Source organism: Rhinoderma darwinii, chromosome 9 (assembly GCF_050947455.1).
Source record: "Rhinoderma darwinii isolate aRhiDar2 chromosome 9, aRhiDar2.hap1, whole genome shotgun sequence".
NCBI classification, from domain to species: domain Eukaryota; kingdom Metazoa; phylum Chordata; class Amphibia; order Anura; family Rhinodermatidae; genus Rhinoderma; species Rhinoderma darwinii.
Window position 1 is genome coordinate 73,919,157 of NC_134695.1, and position 23,411 is coordinate 73,942,567.

Consider the following 23,411-nt stretch of genomic DNA (forward strand, 5'->3'; position numbering starts at 1 on the left):
TACTGCACCTCTATTTGTTCAGATAGGCTGCTGAGTATAATGTGTGTATATGTGTATATGTGTGTATATGTATATATATATATATATGTATATATATATATATATAAACTATTTCCATTGCAGAAGGTGAATAAGAACAGAATGAGATTTAGCTCGGAGGATCTAGGAGTTTTGCCTCTGAGTTACAATATTGATCTGGGGTCGCCCCCCCCCCAGACTCTGAAGGTGTCATGTTTGTTACAGGAGCTGCGTTCTTGACGTTGACCACTAGGTGGCGCCCTGTGATTTCCACATTAACCCTGATCGTCCCACAGCAGCCTCCTAAGACTAAGAAGAAAAGCATGTTGGGGTATTTTGGAACCAAAATATCATTCATTCCATTACAGTTTCGCATACAAAAATGTAAAGTTCTGCCGGGATCAGAAATCGCTGGAATTCTCATTGAAACCAGACACAAATTTGGCATTGTTGGGAACAGGAATGTTTTGCATTATCTTTTCTCTTTTTAAATAATCTTATTGTTTTCTAGTGAAGTTTAAATGCAACGTGTAGTCTTATAAAAAGCAGCTGACCAGTCGTGTGCAGAATCAGGGCTGCCATCTGATGACTAGCCGCATCTATGCCCAGTATTCAGTATGGAATTATCCCTGACCGCTAACTAAGAATCAGGACATCCGTGAGGGACGAGGGGCTGCATTATGTATATCGTATATTGTTCCGAATATCGACCAAACTCCTCATGTGGCCGCCTCTGTGGCATTGAGGGCACTCTGGTGTATGCATGTATTAGTCTGCATGAATCCAGTGTAATTCTGATAATTCCTGGGCTGTGTTCTCCTCTAGGTGGCGCTTTCCTGTATTCATTTGCTGTGAAGCTGCTGTTCCAGTCCATGTACAGATAGCGCCACCTAGAGGAGGACACGGCAGAAGAGTTCTGACAATTCCACTAGATCCAGGACCTAACGCGTTCATAAGAAGGGAAGACTCGTGCACTGTACACAGCCAGCGGATCTGCAGCAGCACCACGGACCCCCGAGTACAGAGCGCAGATCTCCCCCCGGATTATCCACAAACAGTGCGGAATGTTTATCCCATTGTGCTAATCCTCATATCTACAGCACATTCAGCAGCGCTGCCAAATGCAAAGTTAATTATAAAGTTTGTGCATAATTAGTGGCACAAAGGTCGCTCCCTGTCGTTTCCGATCACTAGTGGTAAAATCCTATCTGAGTAGATGGGGGCTGCTGCCAAATTGCAGGAAATTTGCTAAAATTCGGAATTACCCAAAATCAACTGGATGCAACATTGTGGTATCAATCGATTTCCTGATTTAAGGGCTGATGGGACTCTCATTGTTTACCTTTGTTAGAGCGGTCCGACCAGGGGCGAGGCTAGGGTCTTAAAAGATCAGGGGCCCTGAGACACAGATTAACCCCCCCAAAAACAAAAACATTTCTACATACATATCAGAGATAGCAGATCTATAAGACTAAGACTCCAATAGCTGCACCGCTGGATAGAATTGGATGCATTGTCTCAGCAGATGGTATCACACATCATAGGCTTAGATACATGGCCCCAGCAGACAGTATCACACATCATAGGCTTAGATACATGGCCCCAGCAGACAGTATCACACATCATAGGCTTAGATACATGGCCCCAGCAGACAGTATCACACATCATAGGCTTAGATACATGGCCCCAGCAGACAGTATCACACATGATAGGCTTAGATACATGACCCCAGCAGACAGTATCACACATGATAGGCTTAGATACATGGCCCCAGCAGACAGTATCACACATGATAGGCTTAGATACATGACCCCAGCAGACAGTATCACACATGATAGGCTTAGATACATGGCCCCAGCAGACAGTATCACACATGATCAGCTTAGATACAGGGTCCATGTGTGATACTGTCTGTTAGACCCTATATCTAGGCCTACCACAAGGCAGGCTTAGATACAGGAGCCCAGCAGGCATTGATATTACACTTGCCCTCCTCTTGGGCTCCAGGAGCAGCAGATGTCCCGACAGCATCCAGCGTCATGATGTCACGCGTGGCGCACAGTGCCGTGACGTCATGATGCGAGAATACGTCAGGACATCCGCTGCGCTCAGGAAAGAGGGTAAGTAAAGTGTTATCACTCTAGTATCAGGGGCCCGTGTATTTTATGACATAGGCCCCAGTTACTATAGTACATTTTTATAGACGCGGTGCAGGGGGCCACAGCTCGGTCACAATTGCGATCGTTGCGACCCCTGTAGCTACACCGCTGAATGTGGAGGTCGCCAAGGGCACCAGGCCAAAGATGTGGGGCTTGTGCCCGGAGGCCCGATGCTAGCGACGCCCCTGGGTCCTACATAGACAGGTGCTGGGAGGGGTCCTGATTGTGCCCTATGTTTAGGTGGGGGACTGTGGAGCAGCAATGCTGGAGAGCGCACGTCTGGCCACACAATTCTCCCGCTTGTCTCCATTCACCCCCCACAAGAATATTCACCCCGTTCTCGCGGCGGACTATGAGGCAACTTTTGCTGAAAGTATTATTCCCTCCGCTATAGATTATGGCCTGTGCGCCACGAGTGATTGTTAGAGGGTCCCACGTCTGCCCCCCACTCTCCCCGCGACGCTCCCACCATTAACCGTTTATAATCCTCTGTGTATTTATCGTGCATCTGTCCACTCAGCGGCGTCCGTAACAAGTTCCTGGCACGTTCGCAGCGGTTCACACGGTTCTGTTATACAACAACTCACCTTGACCCGACCTTAATCTGTAGATTTGTGTTTACTGAGCTGTATAATGTCTAACCGGACGCTGATGTATGTACCGCAGCCAAGTCCTCGCTCACCTTGAGAGGCAGCTGTGAGATTCCTTCATCGAGCTCCGTCACACCCTGTACAGGGGCCCCAAAGTGCAGGACAGGGGCCAAAAGGAAGCACATCGCTGTATTACCGCCTCTGATTGGCTGAGAGGGGTCATGGGATTACAGGACTCCAACATTGAAGGACTTTTTCCTGGAGTCCCCGATCAAGTCACATGATCCCTCCCAGCCAATCTGCAGTATTGAGCGGGATAAATGAGATCAGAGGAGCCGCCACATTCACCCATAAGTATATACGTCCTCCCCCAATGAATACTTTGTGGGTGATGGGCTGTTTAGTATAAAGCATCTTATAGATTCCTTAATTTGTTCGTCCCGCCGACTGCAGAAAAATCCCTTTAATGAAAAACTCAGAGCAAATCGAAGTCCCTCAGTCTCTTCTATCAGGTTGGTAAATTCATCCATTGCTTAGTTATATCTGTTTCTGGGAAAGCTGGGTGACCATCAAAATCGCTACCAACGTAACAGTCCTCACAGGGATGTTCACCCAGCTTTCCCGGAATCCTGACCGGCAGATGTAGTGGGGATGTATCCATAATCTTTCCTTGATTTCAGTGAGTAGCCTCCAAAACTACGCTAGAATTTAGCACCCCCCCCCCTGTATTAGGGACCCCTGTCCTGGAGCAGACCGCATTTCATATTTGGAAGTCTCCCGGACAGAACAATATTTCTGGTTTGTTGGCAGAACCGGAGAAGGTCGCGGCAGCGCAGGAAGAATTCATTATTCTCTTCTGCCGCCTGGAGCGCCACCTAGAGGGAGAGAATCCCATTACTTTCTGCCTGTCTCATACTGAAGCAAAAACTGAAGGAGAAAACTTAAAGGGATAATCCCACATCAGACATTTATGGCAGAGCCACAAACCTCCTCACTAGACGGGACGTGGTTGGGGAACCCCCAATCTCCACATAGTTGTGGGGGTAATAGACGGGGCTTCAGTGCTGGTTAGGACACGGTTACGATCATTGACTCCAGCTTAGCTGCATTGTTGTTTGGAGTCTAAGCTGGTATAAAATCCACCCCTTGTCTCTTCAGGGCCCCTGGCATCTACTCTTTCCCCCCTGCTTTGCACTACAGCTCTGCTTCATTGTGACTCCAGTTTAGCTGCATTGTTTTGTCAGCTGAAATCTAAAAACGCAGACGCAAAACTCCCGGCGCAAATGCCGACGTATCCATAGGCCCCCGTTCACCCGGCGTATCCTAAATGGTGTCATTTTGCATACGCCCGGCGGTATGTGACTCTATACCTTGTTTTGTTTTTTGCTGCATGGAACAGTGTGGTAGATTACGCTATACCATGCAGCGGCAGACAGGAGAAACGTATAGCGCTGTATTTGTTGTTCCAATATGGGGTCTTGTGTGTACAGTGTCGTACGTCGCAGCTTTCCGTCAGTTGTACGTTGCGCCGTTCTTGTACCGATGACTGAAAGCACGAATGTGATGTGAACAGAACCTGACTCCCTCTCTCCATCTCCTTCCCTGTCATACTCCGAGGTCCGGGATGCTGAGACTTGTGGTGCTGTTTGTCAGGTTCCTCACACTTCTCCTCAACGTCCTGTTCAATGTTCTACATAGAAAGTTTAATTTCTCAGGACACTTCCTGCAGCTGCTGCTGGTTAAGGATCCCTGGGGGCAAGAAAACGCCGAATACTGGGGGGGGGGGGGGCTCGGTTCTGCTGGATCTCGTTTTATTATTATCGTCCTGATTCTTCCTTTATTTGGCAGAAATTGTCGGCAGGTGTCAGTCAGTTCGCTTACACCTGCATCCAGGACCACACCATATGGACCAACCAGCAGTTCTGGGAGACGACTTTCTACAACGACGTCCAGAACCAAGTGCGGTCTCTCTACTTGAATGCAAAAGATGGAAGCCAAGGCACGCCGCCTGCGCCAAAGGTATCGGTGGCACTTATGTATGATCACATGACGGAGCTTGTAATGTAATATAGGGTTAGAGGAATGTTTCCGAGAGCCGGCGGGGCGGTCACATAAGCTCCATATTAAAGGTTGTAAAGTTTGACGTGAATGAACCTCTTTTAACTGAGCACTAAATCTGCTGCAAGTTCTAGAATACAGTGTATAGAAATGTAACCACAAACCCCCCAGAGCAAATAATTCAGTGCATCGCGGCGCTTTGACAGTCAAGCTACATTATAACAACATCATTTCACAGTTACACATATTTACTTTACTCCTCTTGTACTGATCCTGAGTGACATCATTACTTATACTCCAGTCACATCCAGAACTGCATCCATAGTTCATAGGGATCAATCAGCACTGCTGGTAGACAAGACCAGCTTATATAGGTTCATTGCACTCTGTGCGATTACCGTACAGTGCCACATTTCCAACCATACATCACAGCGGAGCATAAACCAACTGGGTCTATTGGAATATTCGTTTGGATCACCTGCAGAATAGTGAGTGCAGCTCTGGAGTATAATACAGGATGTAACGCAGGATCAGTACAGGATAAGTAATGTAATGTATGTACACAGTGACTCCACCAGCAGAATAGTGAGTGCAGCTCTGGAGTATAATACAGGATGTAACTCCGGATCAGTACAGGATAAGTAAGGTAATGTATGTACACAGTGACTCCACCAGCAGAATAGTGAGTGCAGCTCTGGAGTATAATACAGGATATAACTCAGGATCAGTACAGGATAAGTAATGTATGTACACAGTGACTCCACCAGCAGAATAGTGAGTGCAGCTCTGGAGTATAATACAGGATGTAACTCAGGATCAGTACAGGATAAGTAATGTAATGTATGTACACAGTGACTCCACCAGCAGAATAGTGAGTGCAGCTCTGGAGTATAATACAGGATGTAACGCAGGATCAGTACAGGATAAGTAATGTAATGTATGTACACAGTGACTCCACCAGCAGAATAGTGAGTTCAGCTCTGGAGTATAATACACGATGTAGCTCAGGATCAGTACAGGATAAGTAATGTAATGTATGTACACGGTGACTCCACCAGCAGAATAGTGAGTGCAGCTCTGGAGTATAATACAGGATGTAACGCAGGATCAGTACAGGATAAGTAATGTAATGTATGTACACAGTGACTCCACCAGCAGAATAGTGAGTTCAGCTCTGGAGTATAATACAGGATGTTACTCCGGATCAGTACAGTATAAGTGATGTAATGTATGTACACAGTGACTCCACCAGCAGAATAGTGAGTGCAGCTCTGGAGTATAATACAGGCTGTAGCTCAGGATCAGTACAGGATAAGTAATGTATGTACACAGTGACTCCACCAGCAGAATAGTGAGTGCAGCTCTGGAGTATAATACAGGCTGTAGCTCAGGATCAGTACAGGATAAGTAATGTATGTACACAGTGACTCCACCAGCAGAATAGTGAGTGCAGCTCTGGAGTATAATACAGGATGTAGCTCAGGATCAGTACAGGATAAGTAATGTATGTACACAGTGACTCCACCAGCAGAATAGTGAGTGCAGCTCTGGAGTATAATACAGGATGTAGCTCAGGATCAGTACAGGATATGTAATGTATGTACACAGTGACTCCACCAGCAGAATAGTGAGTGCAGCTCTGGAGTATAATACAGGATGTAACTCAGGATCAGTACAGGATAAGTAATGTAATATATGTACACAGTGACTCCGCTGTTTATGTAGGTTATATCTTTGTACTAACTGTAAGATCGTGATCAGTGAAAGTGAAATATAGCAACTTGGTCCAGAAGCTTGCAATCTTATCCCTATTGTTAGGTAGAACAGGACAGTACTGACCTACACAGATGAGTATATAGTGCTATAAAATGATGTATATAAATCTATGTATTGATGAATATTGTGATAAGCCGGACTCAGTCATGTTTTGTACTATTTGAAGGAGAACGGTGTGGAGAGTTCAGGGCAGGAGAACACCGTCATGGACCTGGCAGCCGAGCAGCTACGTCTGTGGCCGGCACTCAGCAAGCAGCAGCAGCAGGAGCTGGTCCAGAGCGAGGAGAGCACCGTATTCAGCCAAGCTATACACTTTTCCAACCTCATGGTTTATCTCCTGGTACCACTAGACACCAGCAAGAATAAACTGCTGCGGACGTCCGCCACCGGCGACTGGGAGAGCGGCAGCAACAGCATCGTCACCAATAGGTAAGACTATGGCTCAGCCACCCCACCGGAATCAGGTGAACATCCCTAAACATTTCAGACCACGTCTCGGTGCTCCACTAAATGTCCTTCTCAGCTGGATGCCGGACACCGTCCACAGCCGTCCCAACTCCAATTCTAGCAGGAGCTCTTCTTTAATTCATCTATGAAGTGCCGGCATCTCTTTAGAGTGACACTTTACTTTTTCGCTTTACCTGTTGCAGTCTGTTCTCCATGCCAGTGGCAGCGCGATGAAATTAAGTGGGGGGGGGGGTGTATGACAAAGCAGGAGAATATATGGACTGAATTGAGATTGTAAGCTTCCAAGGGAGTCCAGCGCCCGGGGGGTTAAACACGAACCCCCACATGTCAGCCTGTTTACCTCCCGTGGAATGTTCCGCTTTTCTTCATGTCGCCACTTAGATTAAGTGTCTGATCACAACGCGATAAACAACGACTTTGTGTTGTCTGAGTGCACTGAGCTCATTGTTTGTGTTGTTGTGGATCATTCCTTGTCCATGACTCGCTCCATCACTAGAACATGAAGATCTGCCTCTCCGCACCACGTCCGACCTTGTCCACGAGACCTGCTGCCGTCCTGGACAGTCGCTTTAAAATACTCCCCAGCAGTCAGCATGTTCTACATCACGCTGTCAAAATCAATTACAAGCGATGAATTTCCCTGATAGCAGCAATGGAATTTTTGGCTTTTTAAGAGCTATCAGGAGTCTTGCAAAACAGCCGAGTCTTCACCACATCACGATCCTCTAATATTATTTGTTGCTTCATATTGTTACCAGGAAAAAAATATTTATCCTATTACCACAGAAATGTGAGTGTATATAGTAAGAGAGGTAAGGGAGGCCCCGAGAAAGGAGATAATACACCCTCCAAAATTCAAGAAATGTTAAGGGTTATGTCCACTGCTTTACAGGTTATATGTAGAATGAATCTCCATAAACAGCTATATATATTATTAGTATTATACTCCAGAGCTGCACTCACTATTCTGCTGGTGGAGTCACTGTGTACATACATTACTTATCCTGTACTGATACTGAGTTACATCCTGTATTATACTCCAGAGCTGAACTCCCTATTCTGCTGGTGGAGTCACTGTGTACATACATTACATTACTTATCATGTACTGATCCTGAGTTACATCCTGTATTATACTCCAGAGCTGAACTCCCTATTCTGCTGGTGGAGTCACTGTGTACATACATTACATTACTTATCCTGTACTGATCCTGAGTTACTTCCTGTATTATACTCCAGAGCTGCACTCACTATTCTGCTGGTGGAGTCACTGTGTACATACATTATATTACTTATCTGTACTGATCCTGAGTTATATCCTGTATTATACTCCAGAGCTGTGCTCACTATTCTGCTGGTGGAGTCACTGTGTACATACATTACATTACTTATCTGTACTGATCCTGAGTTACATCCTGTATTATACTCCAGAGCCGCACTCACTATTCTGCTGGTGGAGTCACTGTGTACATACATTACATTACTTATCCTGTACTGATCCTGGGTTATATACTGTATTATACTCCAGAGCTGCACTCACTATTCTGCTGGTGGAGTCACTGTGTACATACATTACTTATCCTGTACTGATCCTGAGTTACATCCTGTATTATACTCCAGAGCTGCACTCACTATTCTGCTGGTGGAGTCACTGTGTACATACATTACATTACTTATCCTGTACTGATCCTGAGTTACATCCTGTATTATACTCCAGAGCTGCACTCACTATTCTGCTGGTGGAGTCACTGTGTACATACATTACATTACTTATCCTGTACTGATCCTGAGTTACATCCTGTATTATACTCCAGAGCTGCACTCACTATTCTGATGGTGGAGTCACTGTGTACATACATTACATTACTTATCCTGTACTGGTCCTGAGTTACATCCTGTATTCTACTCCAGAGCTGCACTCACTATTCTGCTGGTGGAGTCACTGTGTACATACATTACATTACTTATCCTGTACTGGTCCTGAGTTACATCCTGTATTATACTCCAGAGCTGCACTCACTATTCTGCTGGTGGAGTCACTGTGTACATACATTACTTATCCTGTACTGATCCTGAGTTACATCCTGTATTATACTCCAGAGCTGCACTCACTATTCTGCTGGTGGAGTCACTGTGTACATACATTACATTACTTATCCTGTACTGATGCTGAGTTACATCCTGTGTTGTACTCCAGAGCTGCACTCACTATTCTCATCTCATTATACAGCATCCTCCGCTCCGATATAAATCTAATGGCAGACATTAAAGTTCTCACCCATCTTTCCCATAATCTGATCAGCCCATAGTTGATCTTTTCTGAGGATACTTGCTGTGAGTAATATATCTGTAATTCCAGCATTGCCGGGAGTGTCGCTGAGAGTTATGACACGGAGAGCGGCTTTGAGGATTCAGAGAACGATATCACCAATTCTGTGGTGCGATTCATCACCAGGTTTATCGACAAGGTCTGTACCGAGAGCGGAGTCACCCAGGAGCACATCAAGAGTCTTCACTGCATGATCCCAGGTACAGTCCTCCAGACCAGGTCATCATCATCATCATCATGGAAATGCTACATATTTACTGCCTCATTGTTACTGCTGCTGCGTTAATAAATAAATCTGTTTTTATTAAAGGGGTTTTTAAGAGAACCTGTCACTAGATGTTAGGGCGTTAAACCACCAGCATGCGGTTATACTGCTGGGAAAAAAGTGTCCTAAACAAGTCGTCCTCCATTAATGTCCACTTTAGTATTTTGTCCAAAAAGAAGTTATAATCCTGGGTGCGCTGATTGGAAATTACCATAAAAATGGAGAGCGGTTACATAGAGCGTCTCTCTCTCTGGAGGATCCGTCCTGTCCTGTATTACGCAGACAACACATTGATATGAATGGACACTGTAATACTTCATTTCTCCTGTGGTGGCGCTGCAGGGAAACTCAACAACTACTGCCAGGTTTCCCCACAGATCACAGCTGATCGCTGGGGGTCCGAACTGGGGGGGACATATTGTGATCATCTTATTCTCAAGGGATCCCAGTAACAAGCAGGTATTGTCCAAAGCGGAGAGCCCCTTTAAGTTGTTGAATTGACTCCCGGTTGCCATATGACCAGTGTTCCGCTGCAATCTACTCTCCTGGATCTTCAGTGACGTCTTCATGATTCCAGTGATTGTTTCTTTCCACCTGCTGCTCCTGTTTTTAGTTTTCGGAGTATAATCATGTTTTCCATTGAGTTTATTATAATTGTCGGAGATAATCGCCTCTGTATAATTCTCTTTTTGCCTCCGGTAGGGATTGTCGCTATGCACATTGAAACACTGGAGGCCGTACATCGGGAAAGTAGACGCCTACCTCCAATCAAGAAGGTGAGCGTTGCGTGGAAGTCTCCATCCCTCCAGAAATGATTGTACTCCCCTTATCGTCTGTATTCAGGAGGAGGAGCAGAGAAGTGATGAGACTTCAGGTGGCCGCACACATAAGACTAACACCGGCCAAACCCCAGGCAGGAACGACCAATCCTCTCTTGTTCGTTTTTGCAGACGTTTGTTCAGGCGCTGACGGGGGAAAAAATGACAGGCATATTGAATGTCAGCACGGCCGATCCTTTATTGTAAAGGGAGATAAGCGGCTGCCAGAGGTGTCTTACAGCGACTTTATCCCCTCTTCCCTACTGAGAACACATGCACAAGCCAAACCGAGCGTGTCTGGGGGTCCGGGAGGAGCAGCTGCCCGCCCAACAAATGGTCGTTCGACTTCTGAAGAAGTTTGGTGACCTTTAACCTGCAGAATATGAAGTATTCAATATTGGGGGACATTTGCTAATGCAAGTACATTAGTTATATGGGATGGGGAATTTTGGGGGTTTTAAGAATATTTCCATTAATTGTGCCATATTATGGTGCGCTCACACGTGGCGTACTTGCATTGTATTTCCGCAGCGTAGACATGTATGCCTATGTGAAAAATACTCTGCAACACATACATATTTCTCTAGTTCTTGTGTTGCAGAATATTTTTCCCATAGGCAGACGTAGTTTTCTGCAGGCTTGTCCAGTTTTAGGTAAATTAAAGGGGTTCTCTGCTTTGGACAATCACCACTTGTCAAAAGGGTCCCTGGACAATAACCTGATCAGTGTCCCCCTTCTGGACCCCCAGCGATCAGCTGTGATCTGTGGGGAAACCTGGCAGTAAGTGTTTAGTTTTCCTGCAGTGCCACCACAGGGGAAATTAAGTATTACACGGTCTCCATTCATATCAATGTGTTGCCTGTGTAATACAGGACAGGTCCTCCAGGGAGACAGACGCTCTATGTAACCGCTCTTCACTCTGACCAAGAGATGAGGACCCTGAACTGAGTACCCCCCTCTATTACCCCTGAAATTTTCTAATGGGGTGTGTGGAAATAAGTTTTCTAAACTGGACGATCCCTTTAAGCTTAATCATTGTGAATGGAAACATTCTTGTTCAGATATAGACACTGGGAACCTGTACAGACCTAATAATTCTTACCGCTGATTGTTTGTTACAGTTGTATCCAGTCTAGAAAATCCTCTGTGAAATATGTCAGAAGCACAAATCTCTCCCTCCTGTACTGATAGTTTGTTTCAGTGTATCAGTGCAGCTAAAATGTATGAGTTTGAACTTCAAGCTGCTTATAACAGAGGATTGTCTAGACTGGATAAAGAAGGTTAGCCGAGGTCTTCAGTCTCTAGGTGTAATCGAGAATTTTTTCCATTCACTGACAGCAAGTAGAGATTTAAAAAAATTTTGAAATTGAATTAAAACACAAAGTATATTAGAGAGGTGCAGAACATTTCATTATACAATAATTAAGCTTTATTAATAAAAGCGGTGGGGGGGCATTCCAGGTGCTTCAAATGCAACCAATTTTTGAAGGTCCTCCGCCCCCCCTCTAAAGAGAATAATAATGGTGAATAGCAGCAGGTAGATAATGGCTCTGTCTAATAGTGGTCTCCATATTCCCCATTAGGAGCGCACCTTACCTTATGAGGGGGGGGGGTTTATATGACGCATGCAACATGGAAAGTTCTGGCAATGAAGCAGAAAACCGGGACACACGTCCTAGTAATCCCCCCCCCCCCCCCTCACGTTTTTGCACTGACCTTCTCTTGGGAACCTATAGGCACAGACTTGTTATGTGTCCGGTCAGACCTGTCCATTCGCTGGCGACAAACCTTATACAGTGATTTATATCCGTGCCTGACATATGCCTGCCGCAGACCCCAGAGGAGTCATCCACTATTAGGCTGCAATTACCCCACCAAAACCCTGGACTTTATCATTTATTGCTAATCAAAATTCCAGATGTCCAGATCATGAAATACTTCAGCTGTATCATCATTCTGGGCATTTCTATGTTCTTTTACAATACAGCCTAAAATCCTGAGACCTGCCTTACTGCCCGGAGAAGAGTTTGTGTGCGAAGCTTTACGAGTCCTATTGGACCCTGACGGGAGGGAAGAAGCCACTGGAGGAATCCTTGGAGGACCCCACATCCTTCCTGCAGAGGGCGCCCTGTTCTTAACTACATATCGAATAATTTTCAAAGGCACTCCTCATGACCCACTAGGTATTTATATAAGAGTCGTGTTGTCATTAGGGAAAATCATTAATACAAATACAACTACAAGAATATAACTACTATAATACTGCCTCCTATATACAAGAATATAACTACTATAATACTGCTCCCTATATACAAGAATATAGCTACTATAATACTGCCTCCTATATACAAGAATATAACTACTATAGTACTGCTCCTATATACAAGAATATAACCACTATAATACTGCCCCCTATATACAAGAATATAACTACTATAATACTGCTCCTATATACAAGAATATAACTACTATAATACTGCCCCCTATATACAAGAATATAACTACTATAATACTACCCCTATATACAAGAATATAACCACTATAATACTGCCCCCTATATACAGGAATATAACTACTATAATACTGCTCCTATATACAAGAATATAACTACTATAATACTGCCCCTATATACAAGAATATAACTACTATAATACTGCCCCCTATATACAAGAATATAACTACTATAATACTGCTCCCTATATACAAGAATATAACTACTATAATACTGCCTCTATATACAAGAATATAACTACAATAATACTGCTCCTATATACAAGAATATAACTACTATAATACTGCTCCTATATACAAGAATATAACTACTATAATGCTGCCCCCTATATACAAGAATATAACTACTATAATACTGCCCCTATATACAAGAATATATCTACTATAATACTGCCCCTATATACAAGAATATAACTACTATAATACTGCACCCTATATACAAGAATATAACTACTATAATACTGCCTCCTATATACAAGAATATAACTACTATAATACTGCCCCTATATACAAGAATATAACTAATATAATACTGCTCCTATATATAAGAATATAACTACTATAATACTGCTCCCTATCTACAAGAATATAACTACTATAATACTGCTCCTATATACAAGAATATAACTACTATAATACTGCCCCTATATACAAGAATATAACTACTATAATACTGCTCCTATATACAAGAATATAACTACTATAATACTGCCCCTATATACAAGAATATAACTACTATAATACTGCTCCTATATACAAGAATATAACTACTATAATACTGCCCCTATATACAAGAATATAACTACTATAATACTGCTCCTATATACAAGAATATAACTACTATAATACTGCCCCTATATACAAGAATATAACTACTATAATACTGCTCCTATATACAAGAATATAACTACTATAATACTGCCCCTATATACAAGAATATAACTACTATAATACTGCTCCTATATACAAGAATATAACTACTATAATACTGCCCCTATATACAAGAATATAACTACTATAATACTGCTCCTATATACAAGAATATAACTACTATAATACTGCTCCTATATACAAGAATATAACTACTATAATACTGCTCCTATATACAAGAATATAACTACTATAATACTGCCCCCTATATACAAGAATATAACTACTATAATACTGCCCCCTATATACAAGAATATAACTACTATAATACTGCTCCTATATAAAAGAATATAACTACTATAATACTGCTCCTATATACAAAAATATAACTACTATAATACTGCTCCTATATACAAGAATATAACTACTATAATACTGCTCCTATATACAAGAATATAACTTCTATAATACTGCTCCTATATACAAGAATATAACTACTATAATACTGCTCCTATATACAAGAATATAACTACTATAATACTGCTCCTATATACAAGAATATAACTACTATAATACTGCTCCTATATACAAGAATATAACTATTATAATACTGCCCCTATGTACAAGAATATAACTACTATAATACTGCTCCTATATACAAGAATATAACTACTATAATACTGCTCCTATATACAAGAATATAACTACTATAATACTGCTCCCTATATACAAGAATATAACTACTATAATACTGCCCCCTATATACAAGAATATAACTACTATAATACTGCCCCTATATACAAGAATATAACTACTATAATACTGCCCCCTATATACAAGAATATAACTGCTATAACACTGCCCCCTATATACAAGAATATAACTACTATAATACTGTCCCTATATACAAGAATATAACTACTATAATACTGTCCCTATATACAAGAATATAACTACTATAATACTGCCCCCTATATACAAGAATATAACTACTATAATACTGCCCCTATGTACAAGAATATAACTACTATAATACTGCCCCTATGTACAAGAATATAACTACTATAATACTGCCCCCTATATACAAGAATATAACTACTATAATACTGCCCCCTATATACAAGAATATAACTACTATAATACTGCCCCCTATATACAAGAATATAACTACTATAATACTGCTCCTATATACAGGAATATAACTACTATAATACTGCCCCTATATACAAGAATATAACTACTATAATACTGCCCCTATATACAAGAATATAACTACTATAATACTGCCCCCTATATACAAGAATATAACTACTATAATACTGCCCTATATACAAGAATATAACCACTATAATACTGCCCCCTATATACAAGAATATAACCACTATAATACTGCCCCCTATATACAAGAATATAACTACTATAATACTGCCCCCTATATACAAGAATATAACTACTATAATACTGCTCCTATATACAAGAATATAACTACTATAATACTGCCCCTATATACAAAGAATATATCTACTATAATACTGCCCCTATATACAAGAATATATATACTATAATACTGCTCCTATATACAAGAATATAACTACTATAATGCTGCCCCTATATACAAGAATATAACTACTATAATACTGCTCCTATATACAAGAATATAACTACTATAATACTGCCCCCTATATACAAGAATATAACTACTATAATATATGGATGCACCTCCAAGTGCGGTGCTTGATTTGCGCTTCAATTCCATTGGAAAAAAAGTGCTTTGCGAGTGCGTGTGGCATGTGTTATTCACGCAAAGCACACTGATGCAATAATGCAACGCACAAGCGTAAATCTGTTGCGCTCGTGTGAACGCAGCCTTAGACTGAGAGCACATTGTGCGTTTTGTTGCATTTTACAATCTGTCGGAGATGTAAGTTTATGGCTTGTACTTGGAAAATCACTTTACAGATAACAAGTTTTGCAGCCATCTCCCGGGTATTGGAAGATCTCATGCGTTTTTTAGTAAAGTTTTTAAAAATGCAACAAAAACGCGTCATGTGATCCCAGCCGAATAGTCTGTTTTCTTGGATTTGTCTCTGATTATTTTCGGCTTCGTGTTAAACTTTTGTGTTTTTCGTTGTGATTTGGAGATATCACTGACGAGGTGGAATTATTGCTGAACGTCACATAGATGAATTCTGTTCTAGCCGGACGCTCGGTGCAGCTTCTTTTATATATTATTTTTATGTCGCTGACGCAACTTCTTCATGTGAAACAAATTCTATGTAATTATGAGTCCGCACGTCCTCTGTCAGCCGCGCGCAGCCTCCGCCCTGCGCTCGTACTTCGTGTGTTCTGCTGCAGATTTAGGCCAGGACGGGGGTTTGTGGCCTGTTGAGTGCGGTTTTTTTGGCAGATTAATGGACACGATCGGTCAGCGCCGCTGTTTGTGTTTATTTCAGTATTTGAGTATTTATTCGGCATTGACCTTTTTGTGTAGATCTCAAATCCAAGAACAACTTGTACCTATTTCATGCAGAGGAACATTTCTTAAAGGGCCGTGCCAGATTTCTTCCCAATCAGTCAATTTCAGGAAGAATTCAGAACAGTCATTAATGAAGTGGTCTGATTAACGAGATCTTTTTTATTTTATCGTTTCTTCCAGTTGGGGAGCAGAACGTCATCCGCAGCGTCCCTATTTCTTCCATCACCAAGGAGAAGAAGATCAATATACAGAACCATCTGCAGCAGAATATGCAGGAAGGACTGCAGATCCGCTCAGCCACATTGCAGGTATCCTGATCGTGCCGACTCCCTTCATTTTCTATCCTGATCGTGCCGACTCCCATCATTTTCTATCCTGATCGTGCCGACTCCCATCATTTTCTATCCTGATCGTGCCGACTCCCATCATTTTCTATCCTGATCGTGCCGACTCCCATCATTTTCTATCCTGATCGTGCCGACTCCCATCATTTTCTATCCTGATCGTGCCGACTCCCATCATTTTCTATCCTGATCGTGCCAACTCCCATCATTTTCTATCCTGATCGTGCCGACTCCCATCATTTTCTATGAAATTGTAATTTTTATTGAAAGATTTTATACAATACAAAAAACACACATGAAGGACCAAAGTCCAGTTGAAACATTTACATCAATCAGATCATCAAAACGGAAAACAAAAATACAATAAAATACTGTCTGTGTTAGATTGACGCTCCAGACAAATAAAACACATCTCAAATTATCCATTAAAGACCATACGTAAACAAAATATTGTGAATGAGTCCAAGAATTTCATCTCCTCACATTCCGAGCATGAAGACCTAAATCAGAAACTAAATACGTTTCATGGTAACATCGACTATTAACCCTTCTAATGACCTCCTGTAAAGAGGGGGAAATCTGAGATTTCCAAGATTGTGCGATGGCCATTCTAGTGGCTATAAGAATATGATGAATAAGTAATCTGTCCAACGGGTCTATCCCTCCCAAATTAGTATCCAAAATTACCATAGCAGGGGATATCGGCACAGGAACTTGTACGAATTCCGAGATAAGTGCAAATACCCGAACCCAAAGTCCAGACACTGTTGGGCAGGAAAACCACCTATGTAAAGGGGATCCTATTGGTCCACAACCTCCCCAACATCGTCTAGAAGAACCATTGATAATATGAGCTAATCTGGACCGTGTCAAATACCACCTCAGGTGAACTTTCCGCAGTAATCCAGTATGATTCACACATTTAGAGGGTTTTGCAGCCCAATTTGAGGCTTTAATCCAATTATCTTCAGAAAAAACCATCCGCAACTCCCTTTCCCATTTCAACATATAATTTGTTTTACCCTTACTGTCCACAGCAAGGAACAAATCATAAAACTGGTGAACCCTTCGCATATCCCGGCCAATTATGTCAGAATTTGTGGAATGAAGTAAAACTAGTGGGTGATTGAGGGAGTTTCATGGATTGGATACAATGTCGGATTTGTAGATATTGATATAAAAGGTTATGGGAGAGCTGATAGACCTTCTGTAAGTCTCCAGACGTCCGAAAAATCAGAAATAACCTTCATACCTGCGGCAATCCAAGGATTCATGGAAATGTGAGGAACAAAGAACTCAAGAACAGAAAGTGGAATCCATTTTTTCATCACGTGAAACCACCTATTTTTGCAAACCTACAGTAACCGCACCTGGAAAGAATCGGTCATAGATGTCAAAGTCCATTTCGGTACAGAAGCTCCCAATGCGGTCGCCATAAGAGTGGATTTAATAGAAAATTTCGGGTGAATATTCTCTTCCAGGACAGCCCACAAATAGGGGGTCGTAGCATTCCATAAGGGATGTAGTTGGTCTGCAGTAGCCGCTACGTTATAGGCTACAACATTTGGTACACCCATCCCTCTATTTTTCGTTTTGCGATAAAGGAGCTTTTTAGCTCCTCCAGGTCTCCTCTTCTTCCAAATAAAATTAAGAAATAAGGATTGGAGTTGTGAGGTAATAGAACCCGGAAGGATATATGGAATAGTTCTGCATAGATATAAAAATTTGGGGAGCAAAAACATCTTAACTAATTGAATTCTAGCAAACCACGAAAGACTCCCATCATTTTCTATCCAGATCCTCCCGACTCCCATCATTTTCTATCCAGATCATGCCGACTCCCATCATTTTCTATCCAGATCATGCCGACTCCCATCATTTTCTATCCAGATCATGCGACTCCCATCATTTTCTATCCAGATCATGCCGACTCCCATCATTTTCTATCCAGATCCTCCCGACTCCCATCATTTTCTATCCTGATCGTGCCGACTCGCATCATTTTCTATCCTGATCGTGCCGACTCTCATCATTTTCTATCCTGATCGTGCCGACTCTCATCATTTTCTATCCTGATCGTGCCGACTCCCATCATTTTCTATCCAGATCATGCCGACTCCCATCATTTTCTATCCAGATCATGCCGACTCCCATCATTTTCTATCCAGATCCTCCCGACTCCCATCATTTTCTATCCTGATCGTGCCGACTCGCATCATTTTCTATCCTGATCGTGCCGACTCTCATCATTTTCTATCCTGATCGTGCCGACTCTCATCATTTTCTATCCTGATCGTGCCGACTCTCATCATTTTCTATCCTGATCGTGCCGACTACCATCATTTTCTATCCAGATCATGTCGACTCGCATCACTTATGGCTGATTCTATACAAAAAGGAGAACCAAGAATTACATTGCATTCATTGTTTACATTAAGAGGCTGAGAACTGGTCCTGTTCACACAGCTGAGGGTTTGTTACAATTGTATCCAGTTTAGACAATGCTCTGTGAGCTGAACACCTCAGCAGCACAAATCTCTCTCTTGTCCTGATAGTTTGTTACAATGTATCAGTCTTGGGTCAATACTGTTTATCTCACGGAGAATTGTCTAGATTCGCTATAATTGTAACAATCCCTCAGCTGTGACCTGTTAATGACCTAATACTTCATCATGCGGCTAATGCACACTACATGCACCACAGCAGAACATACTTTCCATAAATCCAGCATCTGATAATGCCGAAAGTCTGATTATTCACACTATAAACCTCTAGCAACCAGTCAGGCAATGGTCTTTGCTTATCTTAGCTGCTCCACTAATATTCAGCTTCTGATTGGTCGCCCAAGGTTACGTTCTGGAGCAGGTCCCTTTTCTTATGGGTTGATTTAATTTTTGGTTTCCTTGTAGTTAATCAAAGTGGCATTTGATGAAGAAGTCAGTCCTGAGATGGTGGATCTGTTTAAGAAGCAACTGATGAAGTTCCGCTATCCAGTCTCCATCTTCAGCACGTTTGCCTTCGCGGCAGGACAAGCGGCGCCGCCCATCATCTTACCGAAGCAAAAAGAAAAAAACACCTCATTCAGGTAACAAGTCCAGCGATGATCGCACTGACTGCCGGAAATGTGTGACATTCTCAGTGTGTAATACTGGATCTCTGCTGTCAGGCATTGTGGGCAACGTAGTGTTGTCATAAGGATTGTAGCAAAAAAATCCATTTCCCCTAATGCATTGTAATACAGAGTTGTTTATTGAAGTGACCACAGGATTTGTTCCCAGAGAACGTGGGGGACGGGGCTACGGGGGCTCCTGTGTTTATATGTAGTACCTGCAGAGGTGAGAACTACTACTGCTGCTCTATAGGGGGCGCCAGAGATCTGCTCTCTGGGACCAAACTGCAACAAAGTAACATCTTCCATGGTGTAGACCTTTTCTCCTGCAGAACATTCCGCCTTGTGGTGAGATTCTCACGGTCTGGGATCATTCCTGTATTTTGTGCACATTGACTGTTCATTGGTCTCTTCTCCTGTGTGATCTACATTCTCAGGACTCTCTCCAAAACAATCGTCAAAGGGGCGAAGCGGGCCGGAAAAATGACCATTGGGCGCCCATACGTGGCCAAGAAGAAAACCGGAACCATCTTAGAGGAGCGCGGGAGCCGCAATGAGGATGACGACATCTCTGGTATACAATTAGTTTCTCTTCCCATAAATTTGGCTGCAACAACGGCTGCCCGTGGGTCCAGCACAGCGCCTGCCAAGCAGGTGGCCCCTCTACTCCCAACGACACAAAGTGAAGGGGCCATTCTGGAGCCTATTCCCCCCCCCCCCCCCCCCCATCTCCTGACATGTCTGAGAGGACAGCGGAGAGAAAACAGCCCCAGCTTCCTGACGTAAAGTTTCGCTAATTTTGGCGCATATAATAGTTGTGCTAAAATTTGCGACTTTTTACTTAAATTGTCACTTTCCGAGTGGGGCGGGGTTTAGCCAGAGGGGGTGGGGCCTCTGTCGGAATGACAAATTATTATAATTTAGGCCAGAAACTGGAGTAAGTTATGGCGCAATTCTACATCGCTCATAGCAGGCGTAGACTTCATTTCCTGAGTTTAGGACAGTCCAAAATTCACCAAATTCATGAAGAGGTCGTTCACCTTTTATTACATTTGGAGCAATTGACCCCAATGCACTTTTTTTTTAGTGTAAGGCCACACGGAGCGGCGCTAACCCGGCCGCGATGCGGTCAACAACTGCGCCGGCTTCATGTCTACAGCTGTCAGACTGCCTGTTAATGGCCACGTGTTGTTGCGGGTAAAACGGCCCTTTACCTGCAAAATCGTGCGGCTATAACTGGTGTCCGCGCAATTTTGCAGGTAAAGGGCTGTATTAACCGCAACAACGTGCGACCATTAACGGGCAGTTTGACAGCCGCGCCACACGAGGTGCCGCATCACGCCGGGCCAGTGCCGCTCCGTGTGGCCTTACACTTTGGCGTTTCATAGTCCAGTCTATCTGAAAAAATCTGCCTCATAATTTCATTTTCCTCACAATTTACAAGATCTCTGCTTGAGGTCAGTGATTGTGAACATTCTTGATACATCCAGAGGCTGAAAACTCGTCCAGACCTAATACTTCTCACAGATGAGAATTTGCTACAGTGTATCATTGCAGGCAATCCTTTTGTAATCTAAACACAACAGTATCCACAGGAAAAATCCAAGGAATAAAAGTCAGCGCTCCAATAAGATCTAATATAAAGGTGACCTATTAACCCCGTGTGCAGGTCGGATTTTAGATCTTATTGGAGCGCTGACTTTATTTCCTTGGATTTTTTCCTGTGGATTCTCGTGTTGGTTTACTGGGGGGGATTTTGGTGAAGATTCCTTGAGGCTTCGCACCCGCTATACTATTTCCTGTTACTGCGCAGCTCCGATATCTCATTTGGACTCAATATTTCTGTCATGTCCTCAACCTTAGGCTGATGGCTCTTATCTTCAATGATACATTGTAACGAGACCCCAGCTGTTTGAGTAGGACTAGGTCAGTACTGGTTTTCACCCGCTTAATGTAAACAAGAATGTTTGCATTCACTGACGGCAAACAGAGATCTTGAAAATGGTGAGGAATGACCAAGTATATTGGGAAGTTGCAGAACTGTTCATTATACAATGATTAGGCCTCGTTTCTATAAGACCCTGTAAAGTGTGGGCTTGTCTCTTCTACACCTGTCCTGATATTTCGGGGTCTCCACACGTATAAGAATCGCCGCTCCCCTTATCTAAGCCTGCCCGGCTTCAGAGGAGGCATCTTCTTCCTGTCATCCCCCCCGCTGCTCATTCCTCGCCACGTCCCATAGATCTGCACAATGTGCGCTTCCCTCCGCTCCCCCAGTATGGTGGTCACATGACCGGCTGCGCTGACGGCTGCTGTATATCACTTCATCCGCAGTTTCTGATGATAACGAGCTGCCGAGCGCAACACTGAAGGCGACTGAGAAATCCACGATGGAGCAGCTGGTGGAGCGCGCTTGTTTCCGGGACTACCAGCGGCTGGCTCTGGGGACCATCAATAACAGCTCCACTCGGTTGAAATCCGAACACTTCCGCGTCACCGCCATGAACAGGATGTACTCCCTGTGCAGAAGGTGGGTGACCCCCGAAGTAAAATTGTCCGGCGACCCAGACCCGCTCATTTTTCTCATGTCCGTTCCCCAATTTCCAGCCACAGTGCTTAGAATTATTCAGGACCACAGCGATCACATTTAAAGGGCACCTGCCCAGAAAAATTCCCGGTAACTACACGTCCCTAAGGATTGTTCCGGTGTTAAGTGGTTAATTCTATTCAGCCTTTATTTAGCTATATCTGTTGTTCGGGAAAGCTGGGTGATTACGACAACCCTTGTGGCTAAAATTACAGCTCGGCTTTCCCAGAGGCTTGAATGGCAAAGGTGAAATATCACTGCAGAAATAGTTAGAATTTCCTACCTGGAGTCTGGAAAAGCTGGGTGACAACCACAACCAATATGTCCTCCATTACTACTCCCATGCTGAACTGCAAATCTGCATATTTCTGGTATTGGGCACAGGGGGCAGAACGCTGCATGTTTCTGGTATTGGGCACAAGGGGCAGAATGCTGCATATTTCTGGTATTGGGCACAGGGGGCAGAACGCTGCATGTTTCTGGTATTGGGCACAGGGGGCAGAACGCTGCATGTTTCTGGTATTGGGCACAGGGGGCAGAACGCTGCATGTTTCTGGTATTGGGCACAGGGGGCAGAACGCTGCATGTTTCTGGTATTGGGCACAGGGGGCAGAACGCTGCATGTTTCTGGTATTGGGCACAGGGGGCAGAACGCTGCATGTTTCTGGTATTGGGCACAGGGGGCAGAACGCTGCATGTTTCTGGTATTGGGCACAGGGGGCAGAACGCTGCATGTTTCTGGTATTGGGCACAGGGGGCAGAACGCTGCATGTTTCTGGTATTGGGCACAGGGGGCAGAACGCTGCATGTTTCTGGTATTGGGCACAGGGGGCAGAACGCTGCATGTTTCTGGTATTGGGCACAGGGGGCAGAACGCTGCATGTTTCTGGTATTGGGCACAGGGGGCAGAACGCTGCATATTTCTGGTATTGGGCACAGGGGGCAGAACGCTGCATATTTCTGGTATTGGGCACGGGGCAGAACGCTGCATATTTCTGGTATTGGGCACGGGGCAGAACGCTGCATATTTCTGGT

At 43.4% G+C, this 23,411-nt stretch overlaps 1 protein-coding gene across 4 annotated transcripts in view; it reads left to right on the forward strand.

The window, feature by feature from the left end:
• The window catches only part of SBF2 (SET binding factor 2), a 210,325-nt gene that overhangs the window by 157,309 nt on the left and 29,605 nt on the right, over positions 1 to 23,411 (forward strand). For all 4 annotated transcript variants that reach the window (XM_075838160.1, XM_075838161.1, XM_075838162.1 and 1 more), the window contains exons 18-26: positions 4,616 to 4,786; positions 6,768 to 7,030; positions 9,427 to 9,596; positions 10,364 to 10,437; positions 12,467 to 12,662; positions 16,517 to 16,644; positions 19,590 to 19,765; positions 20,227 to 20,363; positions 22,124 to 22,319. In XM_075838160.1, coding sequence (XP_075694275.1) covers positions 4,616 to 4,786; positions 6,768 to 7,030; positions 9,427 to 9,596; positions 10,364 to 10,437; positions 12,467 to 12,662; positions 16,517 to 16,644; positions 19,590 to 19,765; positions 20,227 to 20,363; positions 22,124 to 22,319 — 1,511 coding nt within the window. The remainder of the gene's footprint in view (positions 1 to 4,615; positions 4,787 to 6,767; positions 7,031 to 9,426; positions 9,597 to 10,363; positions 10,438 to 12,466; positions 12,663 to 16,516; positions 16,645 to 19,589; positions 19,766 to 20,226; positions 20,364 to 22,123; positions 22,320 to 23,411) is intronic.